This window comes from Terrapene carolina, unplaced genomic scaffold (genome assembly GCF_002925995.2).
Source record: "Terrapene carolina triunguis isolate 2854851 unplaced genomic scaffold, T_m_triunguis-2.0 Scaffold58, whole genome shotgun sequence".
Classification (NCBI taxonomy): domain Eukaryota; kingdom Metazoa; phylum Chordata; order Testudines; family Emydidae; genus Terrapene; species Terrapene triunguis.
This window is the reverse complement of record NW_020664409.1, coordinates 97,161,701-97,175,310: the sequence shown is the minus strand read 5'-3', so window position 1 is coordinate 97,175,310 and position 13,610 is coordinate 97,161,701. Positions and strand designations below refer to the sequence as shown.

Below are 13,610 nucleotides of genomic sequence, written 5' to 3'. Positions count from 1 at the left end.
CATCAACAACAACAGAGACCACAACGATGACATCCATCACCACCAGCGGCATCTAAACCTACTGCCTCTAATAAATTTGAAGGCTTGTTTGAGGGTCTGGAAGACCTCTCCCACATTCCAGTGCTTACGCCATCCACCCATCTATTTGGAGACAGTTTTGCTCCCATTCTACCTGAAATGGGCTGCCATCACCATGGACAAATGGGCCCTAGAAGTCATCCGAATGGGCTATACCATTCCTGTCCTATATCTACACTCCACCCATCCATCTTCAGGGACCCCTCTCATGAATATTTGCTATGCCAAGAGGTATATCATCTCCTCCAATTATGGGCAGTGGAGACTGTTCCCGCACAACACGGGGAAGGGAATTTACTCCCACTATTTTTTAACACAAAAGAAAAATGGGGGATGGTGACCTATTCTCGATCTCAGGTGACTGAACAAGTTCATGAGAAAGCAGTGGTTCAGGATGGTCACTGTAACAACAATAATACCAGCGCTGGAGCAAGGGGACTGCTCGACCTGCAGGATGCTTATTTTCGTCTTAGCATACACCCTGCCCACAGGCGTTTTCTGAGATTTACTTAGGACAGAGACCACTATCAATACAAGGTTTTAACTTTTGGCCGGTCAACAGCGCCTCGCGTCTTCTCAAAGATCCTGTGGTAGTAACGGTGTACCTGTGAAAACAAGGAATAATAATATTTCCTTACCTTGACAACTGTCTTTTGAAGTCACACACTCGATCAGACACCATTCGCTCTACCCAAACAATGATAGATTGCTTCCAGAGTCTTGGTCTACAAATAAACAAAAAGAAAACAACAATAGAACCAGCTCAACAGTTAGAATTCATCAGCGCTTACCTCTACTTGGTGACGGTGAAAGCATCACTTCCACGAGACAGATTCGACATGATAAAGACACTCATATCCACAGTGCGGAACAGCCCACACATGCCTACCACTGTTGGGCCACATGGCAGCATACACGTTTGTGGTCAAACACGCATGCTTGCTCATTCATTGCCTGCAAGGATGGCTAGCAATCATCTACAGACCAAACAAATACAGGTTAAACATATGATTAACAATGCCCTTCCAAGGTCAAGGAATCACTAGCCTGGTGGACTCAACCACACAGCCTTTGCTCGGGGATCCTGTTTACACAAGATCCTCCATCACAGATGATCACAATGGATGCATCCCTAATTGGGTGGGGAGCACACATGCAACATGGCACAGTTCAGGGATTATGGTCCACACCCGAGACAAGGCTACACATAAACCTGCTTCAACTTTGTGCTGTCCACAATGCCTGCCTCCACTTCCTACCATTCATAAGAAACCAAAACATTAGACTGACAGCATCGCTTGCATATTTTACATAAACAGGCAAGGGGGAGCCTGATAACACTCACTATGTACCGAGGCTATGAGACTCTGGAATTGGAGCATCCAATACAATATCGATATCTCAGCTTCCTACCTACCTGGATGTCAGAACACCATGGCAGACGAACTCAGCAGATGTTTTCACCAGGACCATGAATGGGAATTAAACGATGCGATACTGGAATGCATATTCCGAAAATGGGGCCACCCACAAATAGATCTGTTCTTGACTGCCCGCAACACCAAGTGTCTAAAATTCTGCTCCAGAGCAGGTCTGGGGAAGCGATCGATGGGGGACGCATTCCTGACCAGGTGGAACACAGACCTTCTCTATGCATTCCCACCAATACCATTACTATCCAGAGTAATACAGGGGGAAAAAGGGACCGACAAAGCCAATGTCATCCTAATAGCCCTCACGTGGCCAAGACAAGTGTGGTATCCATACATAACACGAATGTTGGCATGTGCCCCAATCACACTCCCTCTCTGGACGGACCTATTAACACAATGAGAGGGCCAAATGCAACAGCTGAACATAAAGATGCTACATCTGAAGGCATGGCTCCTGTATGGTTCTCTAATGATGAACTAAGTTGCTCTCAACAGGTCCAGAGGGTGCTACTCCACAGTAGAAAACATACCACACGCAGCACCTACCTACATAAGTGGAAGAGATTACAGCATGGTGCACTGCCAGACAAACCAATGCAACATGTGCACCTTTTCCATTGATATTAGACTACATCCTGGAATTAAGACAATCCAACCTTTCCATCAGCTCAATAAAGGTACACCTTGCCGTATCACCTCCTTTCACCAAAAAAATCAACGACACTACAATCTTTGCTCACCCAAGCAATTCCTCAGGGGCATCCAAACCATCTATCTGGACGTAAGAGCACCCACACAACCCTGGGACTTAAACTTGGTCTTAATGGCCCTCACTCGGAAACCATTTGAGCCTTTAGCAAACTGCTCCCTACTATACCTATCCATGAAAGTGACATTACTAACAGCAATCACATCAACTAGACGTATGGGAGAAATCGGGGCACTTGTGGCAGATCCACCATACATGAACTTTTTTAAAGATAAAGTCACGTTACAAACCCATCCTAAATTTCTCCCCAAAGTACATGCGTCCTTCCACATTAATCAAGCTATATAGTTTCCAACTTTCTTTCCTAAACCACACAAGAACATGCTTGAAGCTAAGGGTATGTCTACATTACCTGCTGGATCGGCGGGCAATAATCGATCCAGCAGGGGTCGATTTATCGTGTCTAGTCTAGACGCGATAAATCGATCCTCGAGCGCACTCCTGTACTCCACCACCGCGAGAGGCATAGGTAGAGTCTGGGGGAGCGGCAGCAGTAGACTCACCGCAGTGAAGACACCTCAGTGAGTAGGTCTAAGTATGTCGACTTCAGCTACGTTATTCACATAGCTGAAGTTGCATAACTTAGATCGATTTCCTCCCCCTCCCCCCCCCAGTGTAGACGAGGCCTAAGATGCACACCTTCAACGTTAGAAGAGCACTAGCTTTCTTTCTACTTGGACAGAACCAAGCCATTTAGAGTTTCACCAAAATTCTTTATATCCATCGCAGAAAGCTCTAAAGGTACCTCCATATCCACACAGAGACTCTCTAAATGGATATCTGGATGCATTCACCTGTGTTATCAATTAAAAGGCGCACATAACCTCCAGCAGGGATGAAGACGCACTCTACTAGATCATATCAGTGTCAGTAGTGTTCCTAAACGTTTTAGTTATAGACATATGCAAAGCCACCACTGGGGCCTCCGAACACACCTTTGCCAAACATCATGCAATCTCACAAGGCCCTAAGGCAGATACTTGGCTGGGCTGAGCTGTATTATCGGCGATTATCCTACCAACTCCAAAGCTCCTACAAGCCTAGGAGGGCACTGCTCTACAGTCACCTGGAGTGGAGCACCCACAGGGACATCCTCGAAGAAGAAGAGAAGGTTACTCACCTTGTGCAGTAACTGAGGTTCTTCAAGATGTGTGTCCCTGTGGGTGCTCCACTACCCACCCTCCTCCCCTCTACTTCGCAGTTTAAAGTAGACTCTGCAGTAGAGAAAGAACTGAGGATTCCGGGTTGCGCGCAAGCTAAATGAAGTGCCAATGGCACATGAGGCAGGCACCATGTGCGTGCGACCTGTATGGGCACTGCTGCAAAATTCTCCAAGCAGATGTGCAGGGACGCACCATCACCTGGAGTGGAGCACCCGTAGGGACATGCATCTCGAAGAACCTCAGTTACTGCACAAGGTGAGTAACCTCCTCTTCTCAAACTTATTTAATCCTACCCCCTCCTTTGGGTCTGTAGTAGTTTACGCTCCCCTACCCTGGGCACCTGGCCAACAGCCACTGCTCTCCAGCTGCCCAGCTCCTAAGGCAGAGCGGCGAGCTGCAGCTGGGCACTCAGCTCTGAAGGCAGCACCGCCACAATCAGCAGCGCAGAAGTAAGGGTGTCTATACCATACCACCCTTACTTCTGTGCTGCTGCTGGTAGTTGTGCTGCTTTCAGAACTGGGCACCCAGCCAGCAGCTGCAGCTCTCCGGCTGCCCAGCTCTGAATGTGCACAGTAAGCTTTTCCCTCCCCCCATAAAGCTCATGCCCCTGCAATACATTCTGTGCCCCTCCCCCCGGACCTCCAGTTTGAGAACCTCTGTTCTAAAGACATTCAGGGCTTGCAAGGTACTGGGTGCTCTATACTTCCAGTGACTTCAATGACAGTTGAGTGTGCTCTATACCTCTTAGTATTATATCTCCATAAAGTTTGTTGTCGGCTCCTAACTGAGCATCTGTCACTAAAATATATTCATTTTCTCACTTTTTGTAGATGACAAATCCTGCTATACAGAATGACTTCAGCTACTACAGAAGAACTTTGAGCCGTATGAGGATTAATAATGTTCCAGTAGGTAACTCTAGAAGTGAAAAAACACTTAAATGCTAAATTCTTTGTCTTTCTAGTACTATTTATCCAGATTTTTACGGTACAAACAATTACAGTAAAAGCTGTGTTATCTGGTACTTTACCAACTGGAAAGCTCTCTAAACTGGCATTTCTGATCTTCATTGAAAGTCCGGTTTATAGTCCAGTTGGCGAAGGGCCGGCAGGTTCTCTACCTGGCTCCGCATGACTCCCCAGAAGTGGCGACGTGGCTAGGCGGCTCTGCACGCTGCCCTGCCCCACCCTGAGCGTTGGCTCTGCAGCTCCCATTGGCCGGGAGCCACCCAAATCTGGTACTCTGAAACCCCTCCCGCACCCCCTGCCCCAAGCCCCCTCCCGCACCCAAACTCCCTTCCAGAGCCCACACCCCCTCCCACACCCAAATTGCCTCCCTCTTAGTTAACTGGATTTTTTGACTAACCGGCACCCCCCTTTCCCCCAACATGCCAGATAACAAAGCTTTTACTGTACATATAATTTTGTATCTTTGTTTATAGGCAGAGGGAGAAAATGAAGTAAATAACGAATTGGCAAACAGAATGTCTTTATTTTATGCTGAAGCGACGCCAATGTTGAAAACCTTAAGTGATGCCACGACAAAATTTGTGTCAGAGGTAAGCATATGGGAGAAGCTTTTTCTTTGACTTGGATATTGCACTGTAAAATGCAGCTATGCTCTGAAAGACAACTCTTAAGAAGTTATTGTGGGAATCTCTGTCCCAGGTGAAATTTGCTGAAGACTTAGGGATTGTCTACATGGCGCAGCAAAGTGCACCAGAGTGGTAGAGGGGAATGATTTATAGATCACTCTAAAATTCTGTGTTCTAACCGCACAGGACTGCGTTAACACAAACTAGGTGCCTTTTAGAGCACACCAGCAGTCTACATATCTACACAGGGCAGTTACAGTGCAGCACATTAGCGCACTCTACAAATCACAACCCTCTACTGGGCTTTTCTGGCACCGTGTATACAAGCCTGTAATTTACAATCTGTAAATTGAATCTCTGCCTTTTACACAATCGGAAGAAATTTAGCTACGCCAGTCTTGCTGATGCTGTGCATGGTAGAGTAAGTTTCAGCTGGCCTTCCCACAGTTCTGTTGTAGGCTGTTGTCCAATACCTCTGTCTATACTGTTACTAGTAAAACATGCCTGTTGTGGTGGTGTGCCTTTGGTTATATTGTCGATCTGCATTTTTAGTCACTTTTTCTAATCATATATCCATACTTGAAAAGGGCTTCTGGAAACAAAGAGTGAAACAAATGGGGCTTGAATATCTCTGCTTGAAATTGAGCAGCAAATTAAAAGGAAGTGATGTGCTTTTTTTAAAGAAAGAGTCCCAGGAGAGTTTTATTCTGGTATATATAGAAGTTAAAATGTAATTACAACAATACAAGCATAAACTTGATTAGATACACAAGTGTGCTAGAATAAATCTTGAACCTGTTATGGAATAGGATCAAAGTATCCAATTACTTTCCCATTTGTCCTGGAACTACCTATTGAAGTATCTGACATGATATCCACAACACCACTATTATTGACTTGGCTCACTGATTACCACAGTTTCCCATGTGCAACTAAGAAAAAAATCAACCTTTTGTTTTTAAAACTACACCTCTACCCCGATATAACACCGTCCTTGGGAGCCAAAAAATCTTACTGTGTTATAGGTGAAACCAAGTTATATCAAACTTGCTTTGATCCGCCGGAGTGCGCAGCCCCGCCCCCCGGGAGCGCTGCTTTACCACCTTATATCCGAATTCATGTTATATCAGGCCGCATTATATCGGGGTAGAGGTGTATACAGTTTTTTAAACAAAATATGTTACATTTTCAAATGAATAATAATGTATTCTTAATACTGTAATACATAATGATCTCCAGTCAAAGACGGAGAATCTTATTTTAAGGTCACATTTTTCTTCCTTCTCAATGGACCTGTCATCCCACTGTTTAAGCTCCCCACTGAAATCAATATAGCAAAAATAAACTCCCCAAAAATCAATGAGAAGTTCTGTGTAAAAATGGAAACTATAATAAGGCCTGGTGTCTGTAATAGTGGAAATGGTACAATCACTATGGTTTTAAAACAACTGATTGTAAATGCTTTATTGGTAAAGCTAGGTTTACCAGTACTGCAGTGTTTCTTAACCCCTAAAGGGGTGGGTGTGGGTGTGTTTTTAAACTAGAGCACTCAGTCTAAGGTAGTGCTCACTGACCTCGAATTGTACTAGGTTTTACAGTATTACACTTTCAATATACTAAATAGAATTACTTATTTCTCCTTTCACAGAATAAAAATTTACCAATCGAAAATACCACAGATTGTTTAAGCACCATGGCTAGTGTGTGCAGGGTCATGTTGGAAACCCCGTAAGTATGAGCTGAGTGACAAAATTCAGATCTTCATTTATAGGCCTCTTGTGCACAGCGTGTCTAGAAAATATAAGTATGCATGTAAGGCATAATGCATAAAATGAATGGGGAAAAAATAGGAAAATCAACAAAATGGGAGCCAAAGAATTTTTTTTTTTTTTACTACATTCCATAACATTTTTCTAGTCTTGCTATGGCTTATTTGTCCCATGCACTAAGCACATCACGTTGTCTACTTTCTCTGAGAATATTGTTTAATATTTAAAAGTAGAATGGGTATGAAAGTTAGCAGATCTCTCGGTACCTCTGTAAATGCCTTTGTCATGCATAATTCAGGAAAATATAAAAATTTGAGCACACTTGCCTAGAGCATGCTTTGAAAAATGGCTTGAGCAATGCACGTAATGGTTCTTTCCTGTTTTGTTAACCGCTACATGAAAGGAGAATTCAATGGGTGAATGGTGGCTCCAGCAAGTCTACTGCCTGGGTCCTTGTTTGCATATTGAATATAACAACTTGCAGGCTTGGGCTACTCGAGTCTACTGTAAATGTGACAAACTATGGGCAGGTGAAGGAAAAGTCAAACGTGTGCTAAGTTTTTCTAGCCAGCTGTTCCCGGCTCTGAAGAGGCTCCTATTGATATAGCTGTTCAGGAATGGAGTAGTATCACAAGGACTGGGCTGAATACCACAGTGCACGATTTATTGGAGGGTATAAGAAGGAGGGACTCCAAACATTGAACTTCAGGGACAGTTTGTGCCACTGACAGACAAGCAGTTAAGCCTTGCTCATAAAAACTTGGCATCCTTATTCCATGCGTACATCACAAGTGAATTGTGTTTTTCTTCTTTGGGTATAAACTAAATGTTCGCTTGTTTGGAAGAAGCCAAGACCGCTAATACGAAAAATCCTGAAATTAACAGCAATATGCCAGTTTGGGTTTGAGAGAGATTTATTCTTCCAGTTTCCAAATAATGGGCTTTTTAAGCAATGGTCTGACTTCTGTGTTGGTGGGAAATAGTTGCATTTTTCTCTGAAGAAACTTTCCTTTTTTGGAAGGTTCCCCTCTTAAGTGACCTTTTTTCCAGTGTTAAAGACGAAGGCCTGTTTTGGTGTTTAATATAATAATGGATTTTTTTGTGTTCTAAAATTCCAGTGAGTACAGAAGCAGGTTTACAAATGAGGAAACAGTATCGTTCTGTCTGAGGGTAATGGTGGGTGTCATCATACTCTACGACCATGTGCATCCAGTGGGCGCCTTTGCCAAAACTTCAAAAATTGATGTAAGTTTTGTGTTGCTCATAGCCTTTGGATGTTTAAACCAAAGTTATACGTAGACTCTCTCTTCCCCCCCGTCCCATTGTAATATGAATTTTCTGAGTCCAAATAAATCAATAACAAGCATACGTACATTCTGGGATGCTCCTAATTGGTTGGCATATACTACCAGCCTACCGTATACATGATGTCACACAGCAAGCAATCCACAATATACATTCAGATGCACAAAAAGGCATCTTAAGAGTTAAGGTAGAAAGTGAATTTCAGTGGAATCCAGATAACACCCAGAAACAATATTATACTTTATTTACACAATGTATCTATCTTTTAAATAACAAAGGTTAGAATATCTGCAAATGAAAGGCTAGTACAGGGGTCGGTAACATTTGGCACGCGGCTCGCCAGGGTAAGCACCCTGGCGAGCCGCATGCCAAACATTGCCAACCCCTGGGCTAGTAGGTCCAGTGTCTCCCCCCCCGGCCACATCATTTTTCATCCCTCCTGATCATCCAAACCAACTTGGATTGGTTGCACTGTCCTCCAACCTTCAACTTTGCCCCCTTTTGTTCTGTAATTGAAATGTGCTGTTGGATTTATACTACTGCATGTATATTTTATTTGTTAAATGTGTAGTAGATGCATCAAAAGAAATATTGTCCCATGGAACTTGGACCAGGGTCAGGGTTTTTTATTCTGTATTGTTCTGAGCACACTGACAAAACAAGTATTAATTTTAAAAACAAACCAGAAAAAAACCCTGTGAAACCTTTTATATTGTCCTTAAGGTAAAAGTCTTTCAGTTCCTTACAGCGGATTTTGATGTAGCTATTCCACTGCTTGTAGATGTGTGGAATTCTCAGTGTGATGGCAAATAACTAGATAAGCCTTTCTACATTAAGGGAAGATTTCAGAGTACTAGATGTTTGCTACCTTTCTAATATCCAGAAGAATAACATGTACATTTGTACTTTACTCTACAGTCCTTTAAAGTAGTTAAGTGTTAGGCCTTGGGGAACTATATTTTTTGCAAGTTATTTTTATATGGCGTTCACATGATATAGAGTATTAACTTGTTTTAATTTCCAGATGAAAGGATGCATCAAAGTCCTTAAAGACCAGCCTCCTAACAGCGTAGAAGGCCTTCTAAATGCTCTCAGGTACTTATTTTTAACTTGAAACGATTTTAACGTGAATTTTTTAGAAGGTGCTGAACAGAGACACCTGGACGATGAAGTCTTCTATCAATATAACAGGTAAAAGATGAGCCTCTGTTCTGCAGGCTTCCTCACTAGTGTGCCTTGATCCTAACATGAAGTTGACTACCTTTGTGGGTAAAACAATAGTCAGGTTTTCAGGCCCATTCATTCCCTGCTTCGTGGCTCCGACTGCCAGTGAGCTTACCTGCTGTTCATCATGTTATTTTATGGTGTTTTTTTTGGTTCAAAATTTGCATTTACTAACATGGAACTTTCATATACCATTTGTATTGCCCATTTCCATAGCCAGTTAGCCACCTAACTGCACAACTGTGTACGTTAGGTGAGAGTTAACACTGGATAAAATAACGAGGAGTCCGGTGGCACCTTAAAGACTAACAGATTTATTTGGGCATAAGCTTTCATGGGTAAAAAACCCACTTCAGATGCATGGAGTGCAAATTACAGATGCAGGCATTATTATACTGACACATAAAGAGAAGGGAGTTACCTCACAAGTGGAGAACCAGTGTTAACAGGGCCAATACAATCAGGGTGGATGTAGTTCACTCCCAGTAATTGATGAGGAGGTGTCAATTCCAGGAGAGGCACAAAGTTGCTTTTGTAGTGAGCCAGCCACTCCCAGTCCCTATTCAAGCCCAAATTAATGGTGTTAAATTCGCAAACGAATTTTATTTCTGCAGTTTCTCTTTGAAGTCTGTTTCTGAAGTTTTTTTGTTGACGTATGGCTACTTTTAAATCTGTTATCGAATGTCCAGGAAGTATAATCCTTCTGGATCTCCGAAAACCTTAGTCCTCTTATTGTGCAGAACATACATTATTAGAATGGATTGAAATCTGACTTCGTTTGTGTTTACAATTGCCGTAGGAAGAAAGCACCACTATATTTGTTCACTAGGATAGCAACAACAACAAATCAGAGTAACCAATTTCAAAATCTGTGTAACGTAGAATCACAGGCAGACAAGTGGCTAATAATTTAGCATAACAAATTTTAGTTACAGGAATAAATTTAAGCTGTAGTCTAAATGTGAGTTTAGTAAAGTATAAATCCAATATGAAATAACTGGGGTGTTATACATGGATAATAACCTTGGTTGTGTACAATATTCTCCTGTTTTTTAAAGATAAACAATGGCCAGTGTTTGCATAGAACTGGAAAATATTCTGATGTTAACCTTATAGATCAGAGGTGGGCAAACTACGGCCCGCGGGCCACATCCGACCCACGGGACACTCCTGCCCGGTAGGAGTCCCGGGGGGGGCTGTCAGGGGGTGAGAAGTAGGAGGGGTCGGATAGAGGGCGGGGCCAGGCCACACCTGGCTGTTTGGGGAGGCACAGCCTCCGCTAACAGGCCCTCCATACAATTTTGGAAACCCGATGCGGCCCTCAGGCCAAAAAGTTTACCCGCCCCTGTTATAGATAGATACTTGGGGAAATGGTGGTCAGGGGACAGGGGTGTGGATAGGGGTCTGAGCGGTCAGAGGGCAGGGAATGGGGGATTGAATGGGGGCAGATGTGGCCCTCAGGCCAAAAAGTTTGCCAGCCCCTGTTATAGATAGATACTTGGGGAAATGGTGCACCTCAGTGCATAGTAGATTCTTTAGTTATGCAGGGGTGCACATCTTGCAGTCAGAATGAAAATTTGAGCCAAAAATATCTGCTGGATTCATTGTCATTAGAGGATCCTAGCCAGATTTTTGTAGTCAGAAGTTTTGATGTGCCAAATATGTCCAAAATGAGTAAGATGTTTCAATTTGTCCTCCAACTCATGCTGCATCAGTGGCGATTTCCTCTTGTCCCCTGTGGAAAAGCCAGCTCCTCCCCCTACCCCCCAATCATCAGATCTCCTGAAAGCTGTTCTGTGCAGCTGTCCTGTTGCTTTGAGAAATGAGCTAGCAGCAGCAAGGGCTGCATGGTAGCAGCCTTAAAGTGGGGGAGGTAGGCCCCTAAATGTTCATGCTGCTTGAACCATTGTTAAAATCTACTTTGGAAATTTGAGAACGTCAGCAGAAGAGTGCAGCTTAGTGGCTGCTCCATTCCTTCCACCTCCAGAATCCTTCTGACACTCCAGAGGTGGGGCTTCAGAAGATGAGCGTCTCAGGTCCTGAGATGGGGGGAAGAATCAGAAGCATGCCCCCACTCATCAACAAAACACATGGACGTAATTTCAGTACATTCAATCATAAAAAATAAAAAAGAACATACTGTACAAAGGAGCTACTGGTATAACCAATATAAATAGCAAAAAACAATTATCTGGTGAACATAAAATTAAAGGGAAAAGACAGGCAAGCGAGCTGGGTACAAGAAAAGAAAAGCGTTTTAGACCAGGAATTAAATTCAGTTTTCCTCCAGTGATGATAGGACAGGAACAGTCCCCACATAAATACACTTAAATGTCTGTTACCTTGTATTCCACCTAATTTGAAGCACATATACATTATCAATTATGAGATTAAACACACTTTAGATAATTCCTGTAGTAATTCACACATACAATGGCCTCGCTTAAATACTTGCCATTTACCCATATTAAATGTTTCTTCCACATTTTCCAAATATAGGAACTATTGTAAATATAAATGTTTAGTTCAATGTTACCTACTGCATTAAACAGAATTCAGGAATAAGAAATTCTATAAGTACCCATTTGCTTATACTAGGAAATTCCCAAAACTTATGTCTTTACTCAAGTAGAGCATCATCATCAAACCTTAATCTCAGTCCAGACCTACACATTTTAGATGTCGTTGATTGACAGTTTAACAGTCTCTAATGTGTCAGTGTTCCTTACTGATTCTAGTCTATCCAGCTCAGAGGAGATCTGAGGTTTTTACCCAAATCCATGTACGTATCCATTTAAAATCTCCTTTAGTAACAGAACAGTTGGACATAATCATGAGTAGCATTATCTGTTTAGTATTTTTATAAATTTAATTTTCTGAAAGAAATATGTTACTTTCAATGAGAATTACTGCACTTTTCTAGTTAGGAAGTACATAAATAGATCTCCCAATCATTGGTGAGGGTTTACTGTAACTAAACAATAAATTTGGTATTGTTCCGTCAATTACTTGCTTTGTCTATTGTAGAAGAACAGAATTGTAAGTGTGCTTTTGTAAAAAAAATTCTTTTTCATTCTTAGGTACACAACAAAGCATTTGAATGATGAGACTACCTCCAAGCAAATTAAATCTATGTTGCAATAACAATTACCTGGAATTAGCACCTGCTGTAAACAGAAGACAGTATTCTGCAATGACTGAGATGCACAGATTTTTTTTAGTGATTGCAACTACTATCTCATTCGTTTTTGCTTTTTATTTTCTTCTCTCTTCCTCTTTTCCCTTTTTAATCACTTTCTTGTTCTTAAGTAAGCTCAGACTTCTTTTCTGTGCCAAATCAATGAAAATGATCAATTCTGGAAGGTATTTGTACTTTTCAGGACAGCCATCCTTAAGTGGCAGCTAATTATGCGTTGCGTTTGGATTTCTCTGTACTGGGGAAAGTTCTGTGACTTGAACTAAATATTTTTAAACTTGTGGTTTTTTCTTTTTTTGAAAAACTAATATTTAATATTGCTTCTTCTGCATGGCAAAACTGCCTATTTCTGCTATTTAAAAAACCCTCAATGACTTCATTTTCTATTGCGGCTTATTTTCATGTGCAACCATGAGGAAACATAAAAGCAGATTTGTTTAAATTAACTGTGTTTGTACAAAATGGTACTCAACACAAAAGTTTTTTTAAATAAGTAAAGACTGTTTTGTTTAAAAGTTACGTTTGCATTTTGACTCATTTTTGTAAGGATGTATGTTGTATGTTTAACCTTTAATAACTAACGTTAAAAAATGTGGTGTGTGCGTAGCAAAATTACGTATGCATGTTCATGTCAAATGATTGGCTGTGGATAAAATAATAAAAATCAGCTTTCATTTTTCTAAGTGTGGTTTGTTTTACCAGTGTTTTGAGTGAGACGTCTCCATGATTTTTTTGGCTTTTTACCAGAAAAGTAAATATATACATTTTATATAGTGAAAACTATGCTGCTGTTTCATTACATATAATCACCTGAAATGGAATCAGTGCTTAGTTAAGCCTAACATGATCTGTTAGGATCCCTGATTTACAATATATGGTATGATATGGGTTATTTCCTAATCCCATTACAATCATACAAGCGAGGGATGGGAAAAAATCATGTTAATTCAGCTAGTCCAGGAGTTTTTTAAACTGAGCAGCCCAAAACATCCCAGTCGTCTTTCACTGTGTCCCATAGTCATTTGTGCTCTCCCAGTAAAGAACAATGGAAAAAACTTACAATGTGTATTTTTTAAAAA

At 41.7% G+C, this 13,610-nt stretch overlaps 1 protein-coding gene across 2 annotated transcripts in view; it reads left to right on the top strand.

The window, feature by feature from the left end:
• The window catches only part of FAM49B (family with sequence similarity 49 member B), a 77,729-nt gene extending 64,515 nt beyond the window's left edge, over nucleotides 1-13,214 (top strand). For both annotated transcript variants that reach the window (XM_026646521.1, XM_026646512.2), the window contains 6 exons: nucleotides 4,274-4,351; nucleotides 4,885-5,001; nucleotides 6,686-6,765; nucleotides 7,925-8,051; nucleotides 9,136-9,206; nucleotides 12,416-13,214. In XM_026646521.1, the coding sequence (XP_026502306.1) occupies nucleotides 4,274-4,351; nucleotides 4,885-5,001; nucleotides 6,686-6,765; nucleotides 7,925-8,051; nucleotides 9,136-9,206; nucleotides 12,416-12,479 (537 nt within the window). In that variant the 3' untranslated portion in view covers nucleotides 12,480-13,214. The remainder of the gene's footprint in view (nucleotides 1-4,273; nucleotides 4,352-4,884; nucleotides 5,002-6,685; nucleotides 6,766-7,924; nucleotides 8,052-9,135; nucleotides 9,207-12,415) is intronic.
• Nucleotides 13,215-13,610: the final 396 nt, after the last annotated feature.